Source organism: Filicampus tigris, chromosome 10 (assembly GCF_054856515.1).
Source record: "Filicampus tigris isolate MCC_2025a chromosome 10, RoL_Ftig_1.0, whole genome shotgun sequence".
NCBI lineage: Eukaryota > Metazoa > Chordata > Actinopteri > Syngnathiformes > Syngnathidae > Filicampus > Filicampus tigris.
This window is the reverse complement of record NC_141226.1, coordinates 10,390,247-10,403,547: the sequence shown is the minus strand read 5'-3', so window position 1 is coordinate 10,403,547 and position 13,301 is coordinate 10,390,247. Positions and strand designations below refer to the sequence as shown.

Sequence of the window (13,301 nt, the reverse complement as noted above, 5' to 3'; positions counted from 1 at the left end):
CATTTTTGTTACGTTCCCCCGCTTGTCTCAAAAAGCTAAATGGATCCATCCTTCCCACAGACACACTCCCAAGTATTCCAGTAAGTCTGGGAGCAGCAAGAGCAATGTCTTCTTCTGTTTTAAGTCAAGTCAAGTCAAATTTATTTATAGAGCACAAGAAAGTCTCAAAGACCTTCACATATTAACGACATCCCCTGATGTTAACCTGCAGGAGCGCAAGGAAAAACTTCCCAAAAACTACCTGGGAAAAAATGAGAAACCTTGAGAAGGGACCACAGATGGGGGAATCCCCCTTTCCAGGACGATCAGGCTGCAATGGATGCCGAGCGGGCAACGGCAGATATCAACCACCTGTTTGGGTTGTTTCTCCATACCAGATTTTTGAGGTGTCTCAAATCCTTTTGGTTCATGTTCCAAAGTGTTAAGGGCACTAAAGCGGATCTTGAGCACTTACGCACTTAATGGAAGACTGATGTACTTTGTGTTGACAGTACACCCGTTTAGCATGCAGGTTGTACACAGCTGTCAGTAGCATGAGGGTTCACACTGGGTTAATGATGTCCACATGAGCTCTTATTCCAGGTCGACCCGCTCACCCCCAGCCCCCGCCTCCTCTCGAACACTTTGAAACTGCCGCAAAAGCCACAAAAAAGCCGACAGACAACCGAGAGAATGGGAGACATGAGAGGACGCTGAAGGAAGTTCACAGCTTCAAATGCTTTCCTTTCTTTCTCTTCCTCCCTTATTCTGACCTCGGTGCTGGTGAAAGGGATATGTGATTTGGTTGGACATAGACAAAGACGCTGCGCTACCCCCCCGGCAGAGCCTTGCTGTGAGCCCTGCAATCACCTCGGCAGCTTTGAATCTTTTCTCTTGTCCGGTTACTCCTCTCTTTTCCTCATTGTGCTGTTTACTTGATTGGGCTGTAGTTTATCTTTATTGTTTTATTGGATTTATGTTAATGAATTTACAGAACAGCTTTACACGCGGGCTCTTTTAAATTGGCATAAAGCTATAAAACCTGGCTTACTCGTTGTTTGGCGCATGGACAGGGCGAGGATGCATTCATATCCACTTTCGAGTTATCAGGGATTCAAGGCATGAAAAATGGAGGTCGTGGAGGAAATGCGCAGGAAGCGAATAAGGAGGTTGCGAAAAGTCTGAAAGGGAGGGCAAGCGAGTGTGTGAAAGGGTAAATCTATGGAGGCTCACACAGATGGGGCAGGATGGTCCGTGTGAATCAAGACTTCCTCCCTCTCATCCACTCATCATAAAGCTAACACAAGCATCTAACACACACTCGCTCATGCGCACATTCTTCCCGCATCCCTTCCTACAACCACTGGGATGTCTCCATCTCTTTGGAATTGTGAGAGGGTTCAGCACCAGGAAAGATGAATATGGGGTGATGATGAAAAAGGTGAGTGATTGCAATGGAAACAAATGGAGGATTTTCCCTCAGGAATTCAAACGGGAAAAATTCACCCCTTGCTCTCCGATCTCGTTGGCTCCACCAGTGAATGTCAAGATGGATAATTATGTTCTCATTTACTGCTTTGTTGCCCTGTCAATGCACAAACCCCTCAGTACGCGGCAGGGAGAGACACTCCTCTCATTATGTATCTCTTCTCTTCTGTAAATGTCACTTAGGTTTGTGCAGGCTGTCAGTACTGCATTTGAGGTTCGTTGCATTTCATTGGAGTGTTCACTACAAGTCAAAATGTCTCTCTTGGTTAGCTTTAGAAAACTCGAGGTTGTCGATAAGAGTCAGCAGCGCAATGGCTTCCTTGTTTCATTTCTCTTATTGTCTGGCCTTGTGACTGGTCAATATAGAAGACAAAGAGAACTGTATGACAGGTCAAGGGTCACTTGGCCTGAGTCGCTTGTGATTATATTGCTTGGAGGGTGGGCAGTTGTTTTGCCACACAGCTCATAAGATACACAAGCAATATATAACAGGTGTCCTGCAGTTGTCCCCTCAAGGGCAAAATAAACGTCAAAAAAAGGTTGCGTTATCTGCGTTACCTGTCTGCTTTAGTCACGCAAACGTTTCTCCTGTACACTGCAAAAATCTGCATTTTCTCTCCCTTTAAAGGGAGTAGTCAATTTCTATTTCTATCGTTTGAGAAGTGTCTATTTCTATACGGATAAAATTTTAAAGGGTAAGAAGAATTTTTCATGCATGTCCGCTGTTTACTTCCTCTTCTGACTTTCAGGGACATTTTTGTTCAGTGCAACAAAATGCTTGTGCTTTTAAATGCCACCTGATTTACCTCTTGCATTTCTTGTGCTTAAAATGTTGAGGGACAAAAAAAAAAAAAGACCCACTGTATTTCTAATTCTATGTTGTGTGCATCGCTCAGCCACACAAGATGCAAATAAGAAAAGTGGTTACACCCCATGACCCCAAAGTTCCAAAAAATACACCTAGCTATACAGCCTTGAATTTCCATTACATTTTGACATTAAGGCTGAGTGATTATGGAAGAAAATAATAATCACAATTATTTTTGATTGATATTGAAGTCACAATTACTAACAAACTATTTTTCATCGACTACTGACTATCAAAACTCAATTACTCAAAACTACCATGATACCATCATGCTTCTTCATCCCAGCATGTTGAAAACCTTTTTCGTGGACCCTGTATTCTTTTTGTCAAGTAGCATACTGACCTTGAAATTCAAGAATTTTCATTCTGCTACAACCATACATTTACAAGCGAATTCAGAGTGCTTTCAAAATGTCAGGAATTTTCATATATGACCCTACATCGTTCGGCACATTAATCGTTTTTCTTCATGTTATAATGATGTCCCATTTCCAAGGTACAAAATATTGTGTTCCCAAGTTGAAGTTTCAAAAGGTACTGTAGGAGTACCTTTCCAAACAAATGAGCAACATACAGTTTAGTTTAGCGTTACTAAATATTTTTTAAACCCCTGGCCCCCAAAAACCATTTGCTCAGTTTTTTTTTCATTATTCCGTGTTTTCAAGCTTGCAGAGTGAGCAAGTGGCTCGCCGCCGGTCTTCTGTCTCCGCTTGAATTAACTGGCACATTGCTGCCTTTCCTCATGTATTAACAGCTTCACTGATGATCAGTGATGATTAGCTGCAGGAAACTTCTGGCACATCAGCGCTGCTTCAGCTTGGGATGCAGGCAAAATGCTATGGTGGCCAAAGCCTCCAAAGTACATGGCGCAATGGACGGGAGGCTACATTTTTACCTGCATATGTTATTTGCTTATTCACTTTTGGATATTATCTTGATTATTTCTGTAACTGAGACTTATAGACCCTCTAAAGTTAATTTTGAATTTTGTAAAAACATGATACATGTTTGAATATAATGACTGTAAACATCCAAAGATTGAGTACTACTGTATGTAGTACTCAGTTGTGGAGATACAGCATTAAATTGTTTTTCACCATTTTAGTTGTCCCTGTTTTTTGGGGATCGTGGCTACAACGGCAGCGGATGACATACTTTGGATTCCGATTGCCCCTCCCACACTATATAGGCCCTTTTAGAGTGCCTCATTGTCAACCATGGGTGTGCGCATGCCAAAGAGAGAAGGAACAAGACTGCGGGTTGTCAGACACACAGTGTATGGCTTTACACTACGGTCAGACCGAACGTGTGTTCAGTGTTTCTGATGGTGCATTTGCATATATAGTCAATACAGTTTGTGTGATCAGGCGTAGTTGCGTGCCGGGCGGTGTCTTTGAAGCGTTCGAAGCAAAAATGTTGCTCCTTGGCTTATTTCACCGTGATAGGATGAAGTGAACACTTGCTGGCAGCGACAGCCAATCGGCATCGAGAACATACTATGAACAGTCAACCAAGACAGCATTTAGCAACCAACACAACCACCGGTCACCATGTTGACAAGTGATGTTCAAACTTTTTTTTTCCTGTCAGCGGAGGAGGTGTAATCACCTCCGCGAACAAACAGTCGTGAGACAAGCGGCAAGTCACAGTAGTTCACGTTCAGTCTGCATTAGAGTGCCTCGTTGCAACATGGTAAAGCCATCTGATATATTCCAGTCACCGAAGGCCTTAAATGGCTCAGCTTCAGAAAACAGGTGAGCTGTGATTGGTCATTCCCTGAGCCCTGAGCAACTGTGATGTCATTTTCAGTCGACAGAAGTGACAAAATGGCTGCCCCTGAGATGGCTAAAAACAGATGCATTTTGTTGCTTAAATCATATTCCACAAACACAATATTAATCAGAATGCCACACTCTAAAAACAGTTGGGTCAATTTGAACCAAAAAATTGGGTTATTCAGTTTTGACCCAACTTTAAGGGTTAAATGAACACAACAAATTGGGTCAAAACAATGCAAATAATTGGGTTAGTCCACTATTTTTTTTATTTATTCATTTTATTTATAATGCTAAGGCTACTGCCCCTTCCCCAAATGTGTATTAAAAACAACAAGTTAAAGTTTTATAAAAACTGGTCAGACACCCATTTTTAGGGGTGACACGTTTCAAAAAAAAGGGCTCGATTAAGCAAGGGTGGAAGTGGATTTTAGTTCGGCGCACTAATTGGTCCTCATGCCTGTGACACGGTCACAAGGCAGCCAAATTTAATCTCGGCCTACTCAGTGATATGTTTATGTTAACATGGCAGGGAGGTCATTGTTTGTTGTGCGGTCCTCCGTCATGGTTTCATAAAGTAGAATGCATACGTGTCCAGAATTTAGTTCAGCACATTCATGGTGGAAGTGAGAACAAATCTAAATGAAAAAGTAGTGTTTAGAATTATGGGATAGTCATATATTTTGTGTCATGGTGCTATATGAATTGAATGAATAAGACACCAACAGCAGTCTCCAGTGGTGTCATTGACAATCACTCCGATTGGCTGTCAGCCAGGAAATGCAAATCGGTGCATGAGATACATACATTTCTAAAATGGTATACACTTTATTTCAGTTATTTAAACCAAGCATTGCTTCCTTGTGGTCATCACCAGACAACTGCCTCACACTTTCACACGGGCTGTGATGAGTTGCGGGTCCATCTTGAAAAGTGTGTTGCGATATATTAACCTCTTGAGGAGAGTTGCGCTCAACAGTTTTCAGTCTCCAAGCAAGGTAACCAGAACCACTCTGGCAATCATGGAATTGTTCCTGTGGATTACAGTAAACACATAAAGTTAATATGGAACATTATTTGGAGAATGCACAGTTCTTGTGAAGTATCACATCCTACAATGGCAGCAGACTAATGCCTTTTATTTTATTTTCACGATTCCCGCGCTCGTCCTGTACAACACACACGCTCAGTTACAAGCAACTCGTTTTCAAAAGATTACAATGTGTAAAGTACTTACCAAAACAGTGTGATAAATGAAGAAATCCAAACGTCAAAAGTGTCGTTGACTTGGCCACGATGCTGCGTGTGTAGACATAAACAGTATGTCGGTGGCTGTCATGGCCGCCAGTCATACTTAATTAAAGTGTACATCTGTGTATGGGCCTGTAAGGTTGATTTTTGACCCAACATAAAACATTACTGGCATATAACCCAATTATAGTTAATTTGAACCAACAATTGGGTTAATTTATAAGAAATAACCCAGAATTTTGACTCAACACAAACAATCCAAAAATTGGGTTGATGAAATAACCCAACTGTTTTTAGAGTGCATGTTTAGACTAGTGATGGCGCTTAGAACATATTATTCCAAATATTTTGGGGGGTTCACTTCCCTTTAAGATAAACAGGCCACCTCAAACAAGCACAGTAGTTATGTGCTTGAATAAAAAAGATGCTAGACAAAGTATTATGAATCTTTCCAGGTTGTAGCAGTGGTGTTTGATTGACAGTTGAGTGGGGCGTGGCTTTCTATGCATTCAGCAGACACACCTACAGCATCTGAGAGTGGAGACAATTACTTGATTTTTCACAATTTTGAATCCTCATCCTCATATATTTCGAATCATTCAGATTTGGCAAGGTTGTTGATAACACTATTCTCTGCGGTTTGCTAAATTTGGAAGACGTGTATTTTCCCTTTTCAAGGACTTTGAGAAAAATGTATGAACAGATTTCAACTTTGGTGTGACGCAAGAACAAATTGGTAGCCATTATCTTATGGTTGTGACTGGTGTTTGTCTGTATCTTTCTGCAGCGTGTTCCTCTGGTTTCTACAAGTCCAGGCCATCTGATGCAGGATGCTCGAAATGCCCTCCACACAGCTACTCCCTTCGAGAAGGGGCGACCGTTTGTGACTGCCACTCCGGATACTTTCGAGCTGACAGTGACCCTCCCTCTATGGCTTGTTCCCGTAAGAAAACACATTTGTCCACTTATTGTAATGTAATGGAAAACATGTCGAAACAATGGCTTTTAGTCAAAACACAAACAACACGTTTCTTGCAAACTCCATGCATGCCCTCCTCCACACCCTAACCAAATAGTGGCAGACACGCACTTGTCTAAATGGCACTCTTGTTTCGGGATCCTATTACTTGTGACTAAACCACCATCCACGTCCTGTTAGGCAGCTCGCACTCTGAGGTGAATCAATGTTCTCTTTCTCCTCGTCTGCGTATCTAAGCCTCTCAGTGATGTCCTGTGCTGGAGACCTCACTCGGAAAACTTAATTATGCCTGTATGGAGCATGTGGTCTTCTTGGCTTGGGAAAAATACAAATACAAATACAACTGTAACTTGTTCACAAAAACATAAAAAAAAGAAACAGCACTGATTTCCACAAAAAGTGTGTCAGTGTCTATTGAGAAACAAGAATGTAAGATCATCCCGAAAAAAGAAAAATAAATCATCCGAACTGAACTATAGTGTTCTACCACAATTCTAGAGAACATCCCTCCTCTCCTTTATCCAACCACTACTGATGTAAAGAAATTAGAAATTACCTTAGAAATAAACTCAATCTGTTCTAGGACACTGGTTCAACCGCAACATTACTTATATAACAGAAATGAATACAATGGGTTCATGGGTTGAACCTTTATTACCTGGCAGGCAATATTTTTTAAATGATTTGAACATGTTAACTTTCTTACAAATAAGCAGTATAGTTGCAACCATAGTACAATCTCAACTGCAAATGCTAAAAGCTCAATCTGAAGGCGTTTTATTTCACAGTCATTTTGTAACTGTGAAGTTCATGTAAGAAGAAACTCAACACTTTTGAAGGTAGAACAATAAGTGACAATACATATGATGACACTGGAATCTTGACTGATTTAAATGTGAGTCTTCATGTGTGTATTCTTCGTATCTTATGATGCTCTTTATTTATTGGTTGAGGCTGGAATTTGTTTTGGGAAAAAAAATATTGGCAAGTGCCAGAAAAGACAAACTGAAATGCTTGCTTTGACTCCACCTGACCAAAGGTTAACCTTGTGAGATATGCTGATGTGATCCTGCGTGTCGCCATGGATAATAGCAGTTGACACTCAAAAGAGTTAGTAGGACTTTTGAGATTTTAGTCAAACTCAGAATTTTACAACCTCAGGAGCATTTGACTTTAATGTAAACCTAATTTGATCCTTTCCCTCCTTCCTCAGAGCCACCATCAGCGCCACAGCAATTGATTTCAGTTGTGAACGAGACCTCAGTGGTTCTGGAGTGGAGCCCTCCTCGTCGGCTGGGAGGTCGAAGCGACATCAGCTATAGCCTGGAGTGTCTCATTTGTCCAACCTGGGGCCACACTAAGACTGATGATAAAACCATCCCCAGGAATCATAGTAGTTCCCAACCTGATGCTCAGCACGGCGGCCAGGGGATGCAGTCAGACCAGGGGATTGTGGGACCCGAACTCCAGATGGGGAGAGGCGTCTATCAGAGAGATTCCGCCAGAGTGGCCTCAGGCTCTCAGCTGTGCCAGCCCTGCAGTTCAGACGTGCTTTTCTATCCAGACCAGACCGGCCTGAGGGGCACCCGAGTGGTGGTGAGCGAGCTCAGAGCCCACACTCACTATACTTTCATCGTGCAGGCACGTAATGGGGTCTCGCAGGGCGGTGTTGCTGTGGCCGCCCAGAGTGTGTCTGTTTCTGTAACCACCAATCAAGCTGGTAAGAACTTTAAACAATTTTTTTTTAATTTCTGGCTTTACGCAAAAGTCTGTCTCGAGAACCTTGCCATGTTGTACTGCTCGCTTCTCAAACTGGCGCTGAACTGTAATTTTGCAACTCTGCTCTAATGACGAGCCATGGACAAGTTTACCTGAAAATCCTAAACTGTCAAACGCTGACCTCACAAATGTACAAATGACACCCCAAAAGAACATAGAAAAAAATTATTGCATAGTGACTTTTAAAGGGGAAATTAGCCCAATATATTTTTTTCAAGAATATGTTCCCAGCAGTGTTGAAACACGGCATTCTGATTAATATTGCGTTTATGGAATGTGAATTAAGAAGCAAAATCTACCCCTTTTTAGCCATTTTGTCCCTTTTGTCACGGTCAGCCGTGACTGGTCGTTACCTGAGCCCTGAGCGGTTGTGATGTCATTTTCAGTCGACAGAAGTGACAAAATGGCCGCCCCCAGAGATGGCTAAAAATGGGTGCATTAACTCTTATAGACAAAACGCAATATTTATCAGAATGCCTTGTTTCAACTAGTGGGCTTGCATAGAACATATTCTTGAAAAATAGTTTGGATTGACTTCCCATTTAAGACCACTTAATATCCTTTAAGATTATACTTGAGTGTGGATTGCCCAAACTGCGAAAGCGTGTGATGAATTATTTGTAGCAATCACAACATTCTTCCAAGGTAAAGATTTGAATGCTGCAGGGTAGCAATTATAAAATGATTATTATATGTTAAAAATCTACTTTATAATTGTCAAAGTGTTTTTAAATGATAAAAATGATTTTTAGCAGCCACAAATCTGTGTTGTTGAGGAAAGCAATGCAAACATTCAATTGCGTTCCCTCCACTAGGAGCTGCTGTACCATAATCTCACTGTCATTGTTGCCCTAGTTATTATGCTGTCCTCCTACACTAAACAATGGCGGAATTAATTACAGGGGTCTTCTCAAGTGGATGTCAGAAAACATTCAGGGAAATGCACATCACTGACTTAAATACAAATGGTGAACACTGAGCACACAAAATTATAACACACAAATTTAAATAGTAACAGGAAGCCATAAAGGTAAAGAATGACTTCTTCCTTGTGTCATTTGTTAACCATTTCAAAACGAGTCCTTCTAGTTTTTATGGTGTGTTTCATTATAGTTGAGAGGGTGTGGGCTGAAGCGTTTCCCGCAGATGCCCTCCATTAGTGTTCCCGCTCAACGTCTCAACTGTCTTGGCTTTAAGACTTAGCCTTGGCATTTTGAAAAGTGGCACACCTGCTAAGTTTGAGGTGCCCCGGGGAAATAAGTTAGCTGGGAGTGCACAACATGAGAGTGTGCCTGGGATGTGTCAAGCCCAACCTGCACAACCATATGGCTCCACGTCATGACTTAGAGCAGAAGGGAGCCATGGAAAATGGAGCGATGGGGAGCTATAGAGTGAGTGAGAAAGGTGTTTTGCCCCACTGGAATAGGACAGAATAAGATTTAGGTTAGTTCTCTTGAGCACTGGGATTGTGGAGAAAAGTTCACCATACATTACTTATATATAATTCAACAGTTCATAATATTAGGTACAGTTATGCAGTTGAATTAGATTCACCAGAAGAGTTGTATTTAAAAAAACCAAAAAAAACCAAACTAAAAAAGCCAAGTGTTCAGTTCCTCTTATACTCAAAATCAATGTTAAGCACGGGGGCCGCAATCAGAAGCGGAGCTAGTGAGGTGAACAAGCGGCTGCTCCTTGCGGAAGGAACCCCACCCCCAGTGCTGGAAAAATCCCGGTCATAAACATTTCTACTCATGGCTGAGTCAATTCAAACGCTACACTAAATATGCTTATCAATTAGTGGGCTGATCCATGTATGTGGCAAATTTGGATATTTCAGTGTACTAAATGAGCTAACTGGAAATGTGTATGTTATTTCAGAAAGTTCTTCCGTTATGATTTAGATCGCTCTCTGTCTTTCAGCTCCCTCACGGGTGTCATCCATTCATGTGACTGATGTCACTAGGCATACTTTGTCATTGTCATGGCAACAGCCCGATCAACCCAATGGGGTCATCCTGGAATATGAGGTCAAGTTCTATGAGAAGGTGAGCGCCTGGCAGGTTAATGGAGTCCAGCCAGTTGCCTGGAATGCCAATATTTCGTTACATGGGCTTGTTGTCAGACATTCAAAGGAGGCCCCTTTGTCCAATCTAATCAGGATCAGAAGGAGAGGTCCTACCGTATAATGAGGACCTTCTCTCGAAGGGTGGAAGTCACGGGACTCAATCCGCTCACTGTCTACGTGTTTCACGTGCGGGCTCGTACCGCCGCCGGATATGGAGAGTTCAGCGCCCCTTTTGAATTTGCCACCAATTCAGGTGTACAAATAACAACTATTGCCTGTTTTGGTACCTCATGTTTATTTTTGTATTTGAGGAATAACAAATTGTGTGGTCTCCTGTTAGATCCATTTCCTCTAATTGGAGAAGGCGTCAACTCTGCCTTCCTGTTGTTGTCCGTGAGCGGGGTTGGAATTCTGTTGCTTATATCTGCAGCTGTTTTCATCGTTAGTCGCAGGTATACACATGCACACTCACGCACACACACACACACACACACACACACACAAACATCCACGCCATACGACCAGGTGCACATTCACCACTATCATCAGATAGTATCATCATCACTGGCCACAATATCATATAAACAATGAGATCCCATGCAGAGCGCTGCAAGATAAAAACAATATTGTTTTGATTGATGCTGTTCATATCATTTTAACTGTGTTCAATATATGTATTATTGTAGTTTACAGTGGTGTAGAACTATACTGCATGATGCTCAGAGACAATTGTGAATTGTTTCCCGCATTGGAGAGGGGCATAATATTATAAACGACTCCCGTTATCATGCAGTGCTGTTCTAAGATCACAACAAGCACAACATAACACTTTATGCGAAACGAACTGTAGGTTGCTAATTAGTGCAGCCCTAAATTGACGCTTGCCTTCTACAACTTAATCAGAGAAACAAAAACTCCACAAACTATTCTTGGTTTGTTCCAGTTTTATTCCAAATTAAAATGACAATACAAACATTATTCCATGGTAACAAAAATTTATAAAACTAGGCGAATGAAGAAAGAGAAAGAGAGGTAAAAAAAAAATGTGGCTCAAGATGGGCATTCCATCCCAGGGAAGGAATCATCCGTCCGTCCGTCCGTCTCAGGGACATGTTGTGTTTTTAAACCAGCATCGCGACCTCAATGCTAACATACAATAGGAAACTCCATAGGCACACAGGTTAACAATTAGCATCTACACTATACTGTATGGTGGTGTTGTTGCTGTTCAAGCAACTGATATTTGAATACAAACATGCAGCCACACATGTAGACATAAATTCTTCATCTTCTACAATGAATGATTAATATTACCGCCGTATTGACAAGTTGAGATTGATTCTATTTAATTATGTCATGGCTGATTGTTTTTATGAAGAATAGTATTATAGAGTGATATTTTACACTCGTAGACCACACGCTATATGAAATGTTACACTATTCAACTTATTCACACATGTTTTAAGTGCAATCAATTCTATTAATTAGTAGGGATTTTGTTTTATTTAATAGTCTTCTTCTTATTAATATAGAATAGTGTTAAGTACTTTCCCTTGTGAGCAGTGAATCATCCATCTATCCATCTATCTATCCATCTATCCATCTATCCATCTATCTATCTATCTATCTATCTATCTATCCATCTATCCATCTATCATCTATCCATCTATCTATCTATCTATCTATCTATCTATCTATCTATCTATCTATCTATCTATCTATCTATCTATCTATCTATCTATCTATCTATCTATCTATCTATCTGTCTATCTGTCTGTCTGTCTGTCTGTCTGTCAGCGTTATGGCCTCTGCGAAGAACAATGGCTTTTAATCATGTTGTGTAATGTTAGGAGGATTTTGGAAAATTTTACACTAATTTCCACAAAAAGTGTGTCGGGGTCTATTGAGGAACCAATGTTTCCGCCCTCTTAATTCCATCTCAATCAGGTGTGTCAACGCATTTTGGGCGTGGGCCGCATCGTCGTTCTGATTTCGCTCGGAGAGCAGTTACGACTGTTAACCCGTCTGAATGTATGATCGCCTTATACACAACGAATTGATGGATCACTAGTTTTGAAATCAGAAGCCAGTAAACAGAACTACTTTTCAATGTATTTTAAAGGAAGGATTGGTAACAAATGCTTGAAATATTGAATATATTGTGTTTACAATGAAGACAATTTCAATAAAACATGTCAAGTCAACACATGATTTGTCTTCGCGGGCCGCATAAAATGATGTCGCTGGCCGGATCTGGCCCCCGGGCCTTGACTTTGACACCTGTGATCTAAATTATGTATAATTGGACTTTTCTTTTTTAAACATGCATGCCGTATTATATATTTTTTTTTGTAAAGGCCAAATTTCTGATTCAGTGCTTGCATTGGTTCCCGTTAGGTGGTGCAGGTGTGCCCAATGAAGTGCCCTTGAGTGTACTCTTAATGCATAATGTATTTGCCTTAAACACCACCACTATCATTAATAGAGACGCCCACGGTACCACTGCTATTGTGCGGCTAAATAAGGTGTGTGTGTTACCTGCATCTTTTTAAAGGGGATTAGAGTGGAGACAGTGATAATCCCTTTGTCCCTGACTTGTCATCACTGTCTCCTCTTCTGTGTATGTGAGCATGTGTGTGTGTGTGTGTGTGTCAGCTTCCGCTCTCTCTCTTACACACACACATGTACGCACAAAGCCGTAGCAGGTGCGCAGAGATGCACATTAAACACACCTGTTCCTGTTCATCCACAAAGGTTTTTTGGATACTTTCTTTGTTTAGTGGAAAACACCTTTTATCTCATACTACCTGATGTCAACCCCCCTACCAAACGCCTACCCCCACCCTATTCTCCTCCCTCTGTGCTTTCAAGTGCTCACGCTGTGTCCTTCCTGCTTTCTCTTCTCCTTGTCATCACTTTCCTGGAAAAAAAAAATGAAAAACTGTCAATGCAAACATGGAAGAAATCACTCGATGTTTTCAGTGTAATGTATGTTTGCTAAATATAATTATTTGTGACCAGGAGGAGCAAGTACAGTAAAACCAAGCAAGACTCAGAGGAGGAGAAACATCTTAATCCAGGTAGATTTCACACGCAAATGCGAATGGATTTGAT

General features: G+C 41.2%; 1 protein-coding gene across 1 annotated transcript in view; it reads left to right on the top strand.

Moving 5' to 3' along the window:
* Window positions 1-13,301, top strand: part of LOC147140787 (ephrin type-A receptor 4-A-like) — a 44,685-nt gene that overhangs the window by 16,000 nt on the left and 15,384 nt on the right. Inside the window, exons 6-11 of the mRNA XM_086042645.1 lie at window positions 6,149-6,304; window positions 7,554-8,060; window positions 10,043-10,167; window positions 10,281-10,440; window positions 10,528-10,639; window positions 13,209-13,267. Of these exons, the coding sequence (XP_085898771.1) occupies window positions 6,149-6,304; window positions 7,554-8,060; window positions 10,043-10,167; window positions 10,281-10,440; window positions 10,528-10,639; window positions 13,209-13,267 (1,119 nt within the window). The remainder of the gene's footprint in view (window positions 1-6,148; window positions 6,305-7,553; window positions 8,061-10,042; window positions 10,168-10,280; window positions 10,441-10,527; window positions 10,640-13,208; window positions 13,268-13,301) is intronic.